Source organism: Zosterops lateralis, assembly GCF_965231275.1.
Source record: "Zosterops lateralis genome assembly, chromosome: 8".
Lineage (NCBI taxonomy): Eukaryota > Metazoa > Chordata > Aves > Passeriformes > Zosteropidae > Zosterops > Zosterops lateralis.
In genome coordinates this window covers 7,225,766-7,240,400 of record NC_139768.1, presented here as the reverse complement: position 1 = coordinate 7,240,400, position 14,635 = coordinate 7,225,766, and the positions used below count along the sequence as shown (strand labels likewise).

At 38.2% G+C, this 14,635-nt stretch overlaps 1 protein-coding gene across 4 annotated transcripts in view; it reads left to right on the top strand.

The window, feature by feature from the left end:
- Positions 1-14,635, top strand: part of KAT6B (lysine acetyltransferase 6B) — a 103,527-nt gene that overhangs the window by 30,115 nt on the left and 58,777 nt on the right. Inside the window, exon 2 of one of the 4 annotated variants that reach the window (XM_083866723.1) lies at positions 734-809. The exons of the other annotated variants lie outside the window; for them this stretch is intronic. Coding sequence (XP_083722849.1) covers positions 734-809 — 76 coding nt within the window. The remainder of the gene's footprint in view (positions 1-733; positions 810-14,635) is intronic. 4 annotated transcript variants of the gene reach the window in all.

Genomic DNA, 14,635 nt, shown 5'->3' with positions numbered 1-14,635 from the left:
GTGTCACTGTATCAGCTAAAATTTTGTGAAAAGAGGTGGCAGTGGAGTAGAAGAAAGATGATAGACTGTGAGCATCAAGTAGGTTTCAGCATGATATCTGGGGTCTAAATGAAGTAGGCTATGTAGTACTGAGACAGAGGAGCAATACTTATTTATTAAATGTAATCACAAACTGGGAAAGAAATGAGAGGAAAACATCAGGATCCATATCTCCCTAATTCCATGTGTATATTCAAAGACTTAATAAAATCATTAGATTTCCTAAAGATTGACTGGGCAGAACTGCATTACTGTTAAAATTTGCCATCAGATTTGACAGTTTGACTGTTTGGTTTACCAAGGTTAAGGTTGTGTTTTAGTAATCCCAGAAATTACATATTTTAAATAACAATACTAAAATCAGAATTAGTTTGAAACAATTTCTACTCTGAAATATAGCAACACTTATAGCTACAGTGTTGTAAAATATTGTCTGTTTGTTGCCAAAGAGTATTAGTATAGCTTGAAAGTACATCTTAAACAAGAACTGCATCTGCTTACGAGAAAACTTCCACATGCTGTAACAAATGTGCCTCACTATGCCAAACAGAACAATAATTCATTAAAATCCCCTTTTCTCATTCTATCAAAATATAACTTTTATTCTCAAACTCAGTAAGGTGATTCTAATTTTAATGTAATAGAATTTCTATTGGTGTAGGTTATTATATTACAGCTTTCTTCATATTCCTAGGATGCAGTTGATAAACATGATACGTATGGATGCATGCATTCAACACTTCTGTTCTAGAATCAAGCAACGGATCAGGGTAAGCTTGAAAGAATTGTAAAGAATTACACTAACACTGACTGGTGCCCCAGAGTGGATCCAACACACAGTCATTTCTTCAGTCATCTTTTTTTTTTTTTTTGCAAGGGTGTTAAAAGGAAATAACTGTTCAGAGTCCTCCTAAACCTTGCTGAAGGTAGTTGTTCCTGGTCTTTGACTTATGTGAGTGAAGAAAGGAAAACAAATTCTAAAAAGTGTTCTTTCACCTAGTAGTTGTTTCATTGACACCTTATCTTTAGGGATTTTAATCGTTTCTGTAGTTTGAGAGCTTGATCATGGTTTGTGAAGCTCCAGAAATGTTGAGTTTGCTTCTCTGATCTGTCATCACTGTTTTGTGCAGTAGCCCGTTTCTTCTGATGCTTGTGTTTCTACTAAAACTGTAGCTCAAGTACAGACATCAGTGACAGAAAGTGGCTGTCAGCAGTGCATTAATATTAGGAACCTCTGGCAAGACTTCAGCTTCATTCTGTGCTTTTGTGGATCTTCTTCAGATTCTGCTTTGGCTGTTGAAATGTTAGCTAGCAGCATTCTGGCACTTTATTGTTGCATAGTTTTACCCTGGCAGGCTGATGGTGTGGTGCTTTTCACCTCCAGAGGACTATTGGAAATATGGTTCAGGCCCTTTACTGGGGGAGGTTATCTTGGCTGTTTGCAGGCTTATGTAATTGGCAGGGAGTCTCCGTCCAGTTCTTTAAGAACAGGTGTCCATTTTAGGCTTAATCAAGGTAATTTCATGATTTTGCAGTTTCAACAGTCTGGTCTGTTGATTCCCTGTGGCAAAGGACATATGTGAAGGTAATGCCCTTTAACATAGTTATTCCAGTTTGATTTCTTAGGCTGTATCCAAAGCCAAAGATAAACACACTTGAGGAAACTCCCTGTGCTGTACTTGCTGTATGTGCTAAAAATACATTTCCCAGGCCTATTGCAGTGAGTGATACTATAGCAAGCTGGCAGGTTTCTTCTGTAGTCTCATTTTCTTGGTAGGACCTGGGACCTTGCAGCTAACTGTCTGTTAATTGCTGCTTGAGTCATGGGGACAGACGTGGCTGCTTCTTAGACCCAGGAGGTAGCAACTAATTTTGCTGATAGGACAGAGACTTCAACTCAGGCTTATTTGATTTGGATGTGATTGAACCAACACCCCATTTTTCCCCATAAGCAGGAGGGGAAAAAAATGTGATTCCAGTGTTGTGGCAGATTGGCAGGTTTTGTATGGATGGAAAGTATCTAGTTTCTGTGCTTCTTTCAGCAGTGCTAGTTTATTCTGAAATACATCCATTTTGGATACGCACTGCTGGAATGGGTAGAGGTGCATAAGCTGAGTCTGATCCAGTATACAGAAGTGGTAGTGGTAGTGGAGTGACAATTCCACTGAGGGGGAAGATGTACATTTGGTACATTTTTTAAGGATATCTGCTTGCTGATTTACTTTATGCTTTACTACACTGAAAAAATAATAATAAAAAAAAAGCAGTTGCAGTTACTTTGCAGCTGCAGTCAGCATCAGTCAGATCTACTTTGCCCATCTTTCCTCAGTTAAGTTGAACTTAATGGCCAGATCACACAGTTAACTTGTACTTAAGCAAAAATGACAAGTAGGTTTTATGGAAATTGAGAGTAGCAAGCAGATGTCTTTGGAAGCATTACTGCTCAAAGAGAAGGGAGGACAGCTCTGTCTTCATCTTTATGTTTGATATTTCACATAATGGTAGAAGTCAGATAAGGAATTAATATAGGATACTGGATTATATGTGGTGCATGTTCCTTCTTGGTAAGATGGAGATCCAGGGTAGATAGCAAGGAGGAAGAATATTGGGGCTCTAGTGTGAGCATGAGGGATATATTTTGAGAATTTGGAGCTGAGGAGGTGGTGAAGATAGATAATCCACTCAGAAGCTGATTTCACTATATGTGTTGTGCTGAGGAATGAACTATCCATAAATGTCCAAGATTCTACGTTAAGCTAATGTTTCTTAGTGTGAGACTAAGTACTTTCAGAATCTCATGGGTTTAAGGGATGTTTCATAGCTATAATAAAGAGAGAAATCTTGAGTGTTGGTTTTTCTGCTTTTATAGCAACAGAAACAGATTTCACCATCTTGTTTAAAAGCAGGATCTACATGTTCTGTGCAATTAGCTTGCCCAGATAGCCAGACATAATGAGGAATAATGCTTTCATTTCTTTGGTGTGATGTTTCTGGCCTTTCTGATCTCTTCTCTCCCATCTTCTTCCCATGACACAAAGCTGGTTTCAAACCCTGCATTTTTTCTGTTTGTGTACCTCAACGAAAGATGCAACACAGCTGGGAATTGCTCAATTTTATTTAATAAGATGATCATGGAGTAAAATTTAAGCGCTTTTACCCTTGTATTTTTGTGCAGGGTTTTTTGTTGTTGTTGCTACAGACAGACAATATGAAATAGACATCCCAGTGAGTGGGTTTTGCTTTGGTTGCACTGTTTGGCATGTATTTGTAGGAGATTAAGCTGGAATCTCTTGTATATACAACTGCCCCCATCCTCTTAGATCTTGTGTAATACAAGTACAAAACATTACTCTTGCCTGAGAAGTGCACAGTGATATTTTTGATTTGCAGGCTCTCCAAAAGTTGCAGACTTGTAGCACGAGTGGTATGTATGCTTCCCAGTGGCTGGGATGAAAATTTTTTACATTTACATATGTATTACTGATTAGAGAATTGCCTTTGAATTATTTTATTGCAGTCTTCTCCATTTAATTTGCCTTCCTAAAAAAAAAAAATCAACGCACACATAGGTAATTAAACCAGAAATCAGACTAGGTTAGTTTCCTCAGTAGGAGGTGCAAATAATTTTTCAACCTGTTTGTCATGACTACAACTTTGTTTTCTGAAGGTGCCAGCAATTAGCTGTGCTGATTTAGCTGTATACTTGGTGTCAGTACCTCGCTCTGAGCCTGCAGAGTGATCAGTGTCACATTGAGTGCTGTGTGCAGGATCCATCTAACATAGTTCTGTAACACCAAGCCCAGGGGGGACTAGCAGCACGAGCAGCAGCTTGCTTTTGACAGCAGAATGTCCTTGTTGCTATTGATTAGATTGTTCAGTGAAGTGAAGAAACATTGATCCAGCCTTAAACTGGTAGTTATATGATAATCCTGGAGATGAATGAGTATCAAGTGGAGTTTTGCTGGGGGGAGGTGGCATGGGGAGAATCCAATACTGGTTTTCTTGTGTAACTAATAATAGGCTAATGATACTCAAAAAAAAAAAAAAAAAAAATAGATGTTTTATTATTTAGATCTACAGTGAATTAAATGTAGCTAATAAATATGAACTAGATCTTTCTGCACAACAGATGTGAACAGTAAAATGGCATACGTCTCCTCTCTCTGATTTTCCAAATCCCTGGTCACTACTGCTCTCTAGTTTGGGCACTGCAAGTAGTGCTGATATTTTCCCTGGGGGAGGGTTAGGGCATTGCTCTTGCAATGTTTTGGTTTCTGATTGGTGGTTATGTTTGGCACTGAAATGCTCTGATATAACATACTTAGGTTTTAGAGCCAAAATCAGTTCCTGTTTAAGTCCCATCTTGTCTTCCTGTTGCATCCAAAGCTTATCTCTGTTGTGTCGCTTTTTCTTTGGAAAGCTAACTTATTTCTTCCTTTTTTCTTTTCCTTCCTTGAAATGAAGACTCTTGGGTGATCGTGGGGTGGAATATTAGCTTTGAGCTGCATATCCTAACACTTGTTCTCCTAATTCTCAGACATTATCAGGCTAACATGGACGGATGAAATGGCAATCCTGGTGTTAATGTTTTCTGGGATTTGAGTCTGCTTTGACTTTTACACTCAAATATTTTAGTTTCATATGGGTTCTTTTTATGCAGCTCCCTTAAAGAATGAGGAAGGCATTTTGAATAAAGATGGAAGATCCTCTTCCTGAGTCATTATTATAGATGCCACTGTGTATCAGTAAAGAGATTTATGCCCCTGTATAAACAAAAGTTACAACATGGCTCTGACATCTTACACAACTCAGTCAGGTGGTACCACTGTGATTTGTCTGCTGGTAGGTTGTGACTTTTACTTCTGTTTGGCTTCAGAGATTTTAAGCTTTTAGAGAATGTGCTTATGGATGGTTGATACAAGGATTTATTCTCGAGAAAATCAAGAGGCTGACCAGAGATTATTGAACCTCCATCCTTGTCAGTGTTCAGGACTCTGATATTGATTTGCTGCATTTCTCTTTTGCCTGACTTGACATCAATTTATGTTTTTATGCTGAATTTATCTCCTTTTATGGTGCATCCAGAGAAGACTCACCACAGGTATTCTGGGGAAAAGTCATTCATCTTAAGAGATACTGGTTTCCAGGAGTGTGTATAGGTTTTTGTGGGGAATACCTTTTCCCTCAGCTGATGACTTCAGTATCCATTATACTTTCATTTTACCTTTCCCCTCCAAGCAGTGCAGGTCCTCTAGAGGATGCTGGTCAGCAGACCATGAAGATGCTCAGCAGGCTGGAGCATCTCTCCTATGAAGACAGGATGAGAGAATTGGTCTTGCTGCACCTGCAGAAGAGAAGGCTCTGGGGAGAATGATAGCAGCTTCCAGTATATGAAAGGGCCTATGGGAAGGACTTCTTACAAGTGTGTGTAGTGATAGGAGCAAGGGGTAATCACTTTGAATTGAAAGGGTTAAGAGCAGGTTCAACTGAAATGGTCAGAGTAAGTTTAGATTAGATACTAGGAAGAAATTCTTTACTGTGAGGGTGGTGAAGAACTGGAACAGGTTGCCCAGAGAAGCTGGGGGTGCCCCATCTCTGTGAGTTTTCAAGACCAGGCTGCGAGGGGCTTCAAGCAAAGTGGTCTAGTGAAACACACACACCCCGGTGGCAGGAGGTTGGAACTAAATGATCTTTAAGGTCCCTTCCAACCATTCTATGATTCTGCAAATTCACATGCAGAATGAGTAAGGCAGATGTCTTAGTGAAAAAGGTGATTTTTCCTAGAAAGCAGTGCTGGAGTAGTGACTGTACTGCATGATTAACTCTGATTAGTTAATTAGTACAGGGGAAGATCCTTTCTCCCAAGAAACAGAAGTCTTAAATTGTAGGAAAATACTCTTGTAATGTCCTTCCTCCTGAAGAAGATAATATGTGAAAAAAAAAAAAAAAACAACAACCAAAAAACCTTCATTCTATACCTGTGGGTATTATCTCTAGTTACTGTGGAGGAGAATGGTGTCAGTGCATGAAAAACCTCATAATTAAAGTTGATGTTTTGGGGATGTTACAGTGTTACTTCTTTTTCCTGAGCTTCTGGGAGAGCGATGATGTTAGGAAACACTCACAGAATCACAATATTAACAGCAGTTTTTGCTTACAGCTGCTGTTTTCTCTCCTGATGGTTTATGATACGGAGATGTTCTTTGCCTTGTTTTTAGTGTGTCAAGGGGCATGATATGTAACCAGGTTAGGAGTTTTCATCACTCTTCTCCAGCACTCCTTGAACACTGAACTTCACTTCAGTAAATAACTGTCAAACTTAAAATTGTTCTCATATGAGTACTAAATTATTGAATTGCAATGATACAATTAAAATGAACATAAATGTGCAGATTGTGTGTCTGTCACTGATATGGGTTGTGGAGGGACCTTGTGAGAGCCTTTTTCCTACCAGTAGAAATTCCCGATTTCCTAAATCAACACTTCCGTCTGCCTGCATAGTCTTACTGTATCAGTGAGAGTGCCTTGGCATTGCCATTTGGGGTTTGAATTTGTTGTCAGAGGGGCTTACAAGGGGGATTAAAAGTATTTTATTAAGGAAAATTGATTTTTGCCTTTCTTTACATCTGACTTGCTTTATAGTTTGAATTAATCAAGTATTAATCTATTGGCAGGTTGAAAATGTAGATCTGAGACTGTTTGGAAATATAAAAGTGATCTGTACTTGGTCTAAGTGCTACTAGATGTGTTCCAAACAAGAAATAAATGCATGGCTATTACAAGGAGATTCCTGATCCCAGATAAGTGCCACAGAATAAGCTGTGTGATTTAGGTTTGTTTCTGGAGTTCTATCAAACATAATTTCCAGAAATAGTCTGTAATTTTAGGGAAGTAAGAAAGATTAGAGTGAGAAGTTAGTTTCAGTTGCTTGATTCATGAATTTTGGCTTTTAAGCTCTGCTGTGTTTTGAGTAATAAAGTTATACAGGGGGGTTGTGGGATATGAATACTTTCCCCTTCCTTTCCCCCCTCTTTTTCCTACTCTCGTCATGTTTTGTCACTGTCATCTCACTTCAAGTGTAGATTTATTTCTCATTCAAATTGTTGTTTTTGTTGGCAGGAGCTACAAGCAAGTCTGTGAAATTATGTAATGTCTGAAAAGTTATGTTCATGATTAATTAGCCTATCATGAAACTATTTTAGTGTGTGTGGAATAACTAGATCATATTTTTTATTTATTTGGCAGGGGTAGAAGGCACTCTGGTCAGATCAAGGAACTTCAGAGTGCTTTGTATTAACTCTTCTATACATTACCTGTTTACATTTGAACATGAAATGTATGTCTTTTTTATTGGTCACTTAATGTGAACCTTGTATTTTTTTTAAGGAAACGAGCTTGGGCTGCAGGTATTCCTTTTTCCCCCAAACTGTAAAATTTATAGTTGTTTGCATAAAGCTGAGCACCCTTTAAATGTCATACTCAAAGAAAAATTTACCAGAAGTTAAAAAATGGGGTAATGATTTGCTATTTCTGAACTGTATGGACTTGAATGGCACAGCTCTCATGGCAGTGGAGTCCAGATCTCAAGCAGAATTTGAAGTCTGGAGGGAACTTTATTATTTTATGCTGCAGGGCTTTCTCTTTGCTTCTCCTGCCGCAAATAAAAAAGGTATCCCAGTGGAGTTAGGTTATAATCTGAAAATTCAAAGGTATAGATATTGAACTTTTCAGACACTGATTTATTTATTAAGACTTCTTGCTAGTAATTAAGACCTCTAGGTTTTATTGTAAGCATCAATGCAGAGAGAAAAGGTGTCTTCTGTGGGTTGGGTTATAAGCCTGTTGTTGAAGTGATCATGTTTTAGACAAGTAGTGTTCAAACTTTTTCTGTCCTCTTTAAAACTTCTGATTTGCTATTTCACAAATCCTTGCTTTTTGCAAATTTGAAGGAGATAACTGTGCCCATCCTAAATGTAATTACTCATTTAAACCAGCTTTGCAGTTAAAAACCACCATATATAATTTTTGTTTTCACTAAGTTGACTACATTCTTTCTTATGGTGTAAGTGTAAATACTTAGTTGTAAGTATTTTAAATACTGGAAAGTTAAGGCACAAACAGACAAGAGCTATAAATAATTTTATTTAGACTATTAAGAAACACTGGTATAGTCAATCTTCTGGTTGTGTCTCAGGATCTGCTACTTGGTACTTCAGAATGGTTAAAGGATGTACTTTTCTCATGATAGCTTCTATGGGAGCCTGAAATATGTATTCTGTAGGGATCAGAATTGCAGGCTTCATTACAATGATCACATTTTTGTTGTATTTATCTGTTGGTGCTAAAACAGCTGAATAGGGCGTGCACAAACTGAAAAAGTGAAATATAAAAGTGAGTTGTTTACTTGTCTCTTGGTCTTACAGGCTAATAAAGACTTACAGGTTCCTAAAGACTTCAGTGAGTTAGACAAGGTGACTCTTGCTATGCTCCTTGTCCATTTCCATTGAGATACTGTATTTTCTCCTGTGCCTGAAGGAAGAGGCAAGGGAAACATCTTTGCACAGAAAATGTTGTCATGAAGTGGATTCCTGCAGTGTGTTTTAATAAGTATATCATTTTGTCTTGTCTCAACCATGCTCTGCACAAAAAAACCCCACAAAAAGTGTTTTTGCAGTTCCACTGCACAAGAAAATTTGCAGTGGAAGTAGTTTGTGTATGACTTGTGAGAGTTTTATGGTAATGGTCAGGGCTCTAAACTCTGGATGATGCTGTAGGTACAGGTTGTTTCATTGGTTTGTTCTTTTACTGGATGGAAGGAAACAGGAACTGCTTCCTGTCAGAGTGGAAAGGAGGTTGGTTCTAGAAGACTTCAACTTCAGACTTGGGTGTGGTCCAAGAGTGGTGGTAGATGGTTTTGCTAAATGAAGATTTCTTAATTAATTTCTTAATTCATAAATCCTTTGGTTTTGGCTTTTTGTTGAAGTTGCTTATCACCATCTGTAGGCCATCAGCAGTCCAGTTGCTATTTTTGAAGCAGAGCATAACTACCTTTGGAGCACTGTGTAAAAATCCCTCATGAAATTACAGTCAATAAGCTGCTGACTTAAAGAACTTTGTTATGACCTTTCTCCTGTCTGTTTTCGTGTCCTTTTGCACAAATGCTGATGCTAGAATTCGTATGTTTTCCTTGAGTAGCAAGAAAATTTAGTGGCAATTTAATATTATTGGTAGGACAGAGAATGGTGTCATGGGATTCATAGACCTTAATACTTGGGAATAGTGTAGAAGTTAAATTGAAACCAGTGCTTCAGAGCCTCACTGGATTTGTTTCTAAAAGCCATGCAACACAAGTTGCTGCAATAATTTTTTTTTAATTCTCCCTCCTCCCCCCAGTCCCCCAGCTTAAATGTAATACTTAAGGCAGATTTTAAGCCTCTTTCTTTTAATTTTATATAATAGGCCTACTTGAAAGCCTTTCTAAGAAAAACTGGTCTTCTGTGAAATGTTTACTGGCTTTGTTCTGAGCTGTCTGAGCTCTGGTTTACATCACATGGCTAGTTAGCAGTGCTTTATTATATTCTAAGGGAGATTATTTTACTCTATTTGTAAAATGACCTACAGTCATCTGGGTTTTTAATTATGAAATTGCTTTTTGATTCGGAGGGTTGTGATTTCTTGATAATATGTCACTATTGAACATGATCTGTACGCATAAAGAAGCAGAGACTGACAAAACAATTTGTGTCATTTGTTGGAAGTGCCAGCCTCCTGGGGGACAGGGCTACCATGGCTATTCACCTTTGTTATCTTCTGCCATGGATTTTAGCACATGATCAAGCAAAAAACTGCTACTCTCCCAAGTCTTGTATAAAATGCACTGTATGTACTTTACAGAGCTGGCAGATTTTCAATGGCTTTGTGTCTTGGGCAATGGCTTGTAAAGGTAAATGCCTGCAAGTGATTTCAGTGTCTTGGCTGTTGAATAAACTGCTTTTCTTCTCTCAAGAATAATGTTCAGTTCCTGTCAGGGGAAAAAAAAAAATGAAGCTGTTAGCATTTAATCAGCTGTTTGTCCACATCCTCTTGCTTCAGAAGGGAGACCAGGAATTACTTTATTTTTAACAGAATAAACATTTACATAAGTAGATTTTCATTACTTGTATTACTCTGTAGCAGCTGGTAGAGAAGTATCTTAGTGCCGGTGTTTTTTACTAGATAGAAACCAGTTACTAAAAAACAAGTGGTAAGTGGCCAAGCTGCTGCCACTTGTTGCAGCAAGAATATGAGCTTAGCCATGTCGTTTTTCTACTACTTGGCCATTGGTAAGAGAAGTGGCTCTGTTATTTACAGTGATGTAATTTATACACATATACGCAATTTATATGCATTTGTGTTTGAAATAATTGAGCAGGAAGGATGTCAAATTATATGCATGAGTTAAAATTAAAAGTACTTTTTTGTTTAAAAACCCAAAATGTACACAACAAAAACAAAATGTATGTGCTTTCTATTTAAAGCTTCTATTTCCTAATCATACCAGTGGAAGAAATCTAAAGAAATAGTTCTCTTGTAATCCCATATCAAGTTCTGGAATTTCTGGCAATAATAATTTTGCTTTGGTCTTAATATTTTTCTCTTCCCTAATATTCCCTTATATGAGGCAGCTCGGCAGGATATGTCTTTACTTTGTGCAGAAATTCACCTTTTTCATCTTGAAATAGAACAGGGCTCTGCTTGTTTTATTTAGAATTGCATTTCAAACATTAGCCCAGTTTCAAAAAGCCCTGCTTCTGTATTTAGTATACTGCTATTCAAATCTAGATTGTGCTGACAGTAAATTTGCCCCAAAGAGTAAACTAGATAAAATATGCATATGATCAATTTAATATGCAATTAAACATTTTCCCTGAGCAATTAGCATCAAGACAACTAATAATTATCCTGTGCCACGCTGCAAACATTATACGCATTTATGTAGGATGACTTTGGTAATAAGTTATGGATAAAAATATGCATATGTACAAACATCTGAGTAAACATAATATCATAGCAATGAAGCATGTGCTTTTCATACTGGAGTTTATTTAATCTGTGTAAAAACAATACGTTTCCCCAAAGAATGCAAAAGTTGACGTGGCCGTGGGATCATGGTCTGTGAATTCCAAAGCTTACCTTGTGGTTATGTGCATCACCTGCTTCATTCTAGTTGCAGTGCAGTAAAAGGTGAAATTTGGGGTTGGAAAATGCAATCCCATTTGAACAGCTGTGTATACATGTGACAAAAACTAGGGGATACCATGTTTGGAAGTCTCCTAAGCATAGGAAGAAACTGAGATAAAGAAGACATTGTGGAAATCAGCACATGATGAGCAGGATTGTCAAAATCTAGATACATAATGCACTTTACGTCTGAGCTGAATGAACACCTAGAAGTGTACTTGAAGGTGAGACTTGAAGGACATAATTTTTATTATAAAAAGTGCATGGCAAATACCAAAATGTGTGATGATCTTAAGACATCTAGATGGATTTAAAGAGTTGATTTTTGAGGGAGTAGGGAAGAATAAATTACTTACTCGTTACTTTGAAGAAAAAAAAATTGAGCTACATGAAATGAAAATGTGTTACTTGGAGCATTCTTCCAACCAGTAGTAGGAGGGTAAGGAGAAAGGAGTTTATGGATCATCTGCTTGGTTGGATCTGCAGTAGTGGTTTCATATTTGGTTGTGGAAGTCAATGGACTAATTAAGAGGGAATGAAGAAAAGCAAGCATGTTATTGGTACAGTTGAAGTTGCTTTGTGTGCCAGATTGAAGCGTGTTATTTAACAAACACAGGCATACAAACAGAAAAGTCTTTTAGTTGGAAACCGGATATTAAGATGTTTAGATTTTGGACCAGTTGCTGGTCTCATAGTAGGCAAGTAAGGGAGCAGAAAGGATGGAAGTTTGGAATTAAAAAATGTTGGAGCTCCTTAAATTTTAAGTTTTATTGAAATAACTTTTCAGATTAGTCTAAAGACGGAAGTTGTCTATGTCTTGGGTGTCAAGAAAAGGGAACTGAGTTATCTTTATATAAAGTCTAACTTAGAAATGCGTTTTGAATTAATTTCCCAAGGGCACCTTGCAGAAGGTGAAAGAAGAGGTCAAACCCAATTGTAGTTGAATGTGGAATTGCCTACATGCAGTTCTGATGTTGCATGGTCTGTTCAATTTCATCTGTTTGATAGAGACAACTTAGATGTGTATTCCTGAAGGAACTATATTGCCACAGGTATTAATAACATAGCTGAAAAGTGTTAAAATAACTTTTTCCCTTAGTCTTTTCATTTCAAAACCGTTGAAGGTAGACTTTCAGGAAGGCTGAAGACTGCTTTGCCCAAGGTTATGTTTACACAATGTAGGTCATGGTCATCAGAATTGCAGGAAGATGCAAACAGAAAACTGCAGTGTATATAGGATGTATTTACATCCTTGAGCTGTTGATAACCTGTTAAGCAAAAGTACCTTGTAGTGGCAGGTTCTGTATCTGGGCTCTGATCTCAGATTGGAGAATGCCTAAGAGGGAATTTGAGGCCTTCTTCATGGCCCAGTTATATTAATAGCCTTAGCTACAGAACTTCTTATTATTTAAAAGCACTCTTACTATTGCAGTGGAAAAGTGAATACATTTTTCAATTGTTTAGTCCCTGGTGCAGAACCAAAGGAGGAAACCTACAAATCAAAGAAAAAATTCATTTCCATTCAGGAGGAAAAAGCTTGCTTTCTTCTGTAGTGCTACCACAGTGTGCTGATATTGACTCGGCCAGAGTTTTATTTTATTTATAGTAGCTACCTATTATAGGATGATATCTTGGGTTTGTCCTGGGAATGGTGTTGACAATGCAGTGATAGCTCTGGTTATTGCTGAGAATCAAGGCATCCACTGCTCACACGTCCCCAGCACTGAGGAGGCTGGAGGTGCTCAAGAATCCTGGAGGTTATCCTAGGCAGGGGAGCTGATCCCAGCTGACCAAAGGCCTGTTCCATGCCATAAAATGTTATGCTCAGTGTATGAAGTGGGAGCAAAAGAAGGGAGTGTGGTATACCAGCACAGGGTGATGGTGTTTGTCTTGCCAAGTCACTGTTACGTGTGAAGGGGCCCCGCTCTCCTGGCCATGGCTGAACACCCTCCTGCCCATGGGCACTGGTGCATCAATTCCTTGGTGTGCTTGGCTTGTGTATGTGGCTTTTGCTACTAAATTGTCTTTATCTCAACCCATGAGTTCTCCACTTTTACTCCTCTGATTCTATTCCCCATCCCCATGTGGGGGTAATGAGCAGCTGTGTGGATCTTGGTTGCCAGCTGGGGTTAAACCCTGGCACATGGACATTAATGCAAGATCACAGAAGGGATACAGTTTAAATAAGTATCAGAGATTGTTGGCAGAAACAGTAGCAGGGCCTACACATATTTGAGGGTTGTTTTTAGATTGACTTCAGCAATTCTGTGTGTCTGTTGAATTTGGACTATAGTTGGAAAGCCTTCCTTCTCTAAGTGTAGAGGCTTCATATTCATTCTGTTGAAATTGAAAGCTGAGCCTCCAGAGGACCAGGAGACTTAGCTGTATTTTTGAGCTGCTGCTTTGCAGCTTTCTCTAGATGTCTTCTATGCTTGCTTTGGGTGGTGGTTTTTCAACAGAAAGTGGAATTTTAATATTTTCAGTGGATACAAACTACAAATGAAACATGAATGCAGGTTGGCTTATGTGCAGCTAATTAAGTCTAAGCTAATCTAGTATTGGTCTTGCAGTTAGATGGCTTTGAGGCATGTGAATCCAGGAGGACATGAAGGGTTTAAAATTTACTCTTTTTTGCATAATTCTAGGCATCTCTGATGGTTACCTTGTATATCACAATGCCCTTAGAGAGAGATCCTCTTGAAGTAAAGTACAGGAGGGAGATGTGAGCAGAGGAAGTCTGTATAGTAAGGAAGTGAGTTTTATACCAAAAAAAAGCACACAAACCTGCATTCTAGCAGTGATGATAATCTTTGGGGGGAAGGAGGAGAAGTTTCAGAATGTAGCTTTTCCTCAATACACACCATTTATGCAGTCAGTTGATTTAAAAGTGTAATAAATAAAGTTCACAGGCTGGTCAGTCCTCTCTTTTTGGAACTGCCCTTGTACTGGCCTTGGCTTTGTGCTCTTTGAATGCAAAGCTGCTACATTAAGGTTTGTAGCAGGTGTAATGTTTCCACACTTCTGCCTGTCAGGACGTGTTTGCCATCATTTGAGTTAGTGTCTACTGTTTACCATGATTTGCAGGCCTGTAGGACTAACATGGGAGCTACTGGGTAATTAGCAAGTTGTTTTAAAAATTCTGAATTGAGTTTGACTTACAGTTCCTGAAGCATGATGATTTTTTTTTCAGATGTGGAATGTAAACTGCTTTTTATACACACAGAATGGAGGCAGGAAAGGGATTGCAGCTGAAAGTTCTAACAGAACCTTGTCTTGCCTGGGACCAAGAGTGCCTGCTTCAGTAGCTGAGACAGAAATCAGTACCAGTCACTGATAAAGCGTTTGCTTTTCATATTAATATTTTTAAAAACAGTAT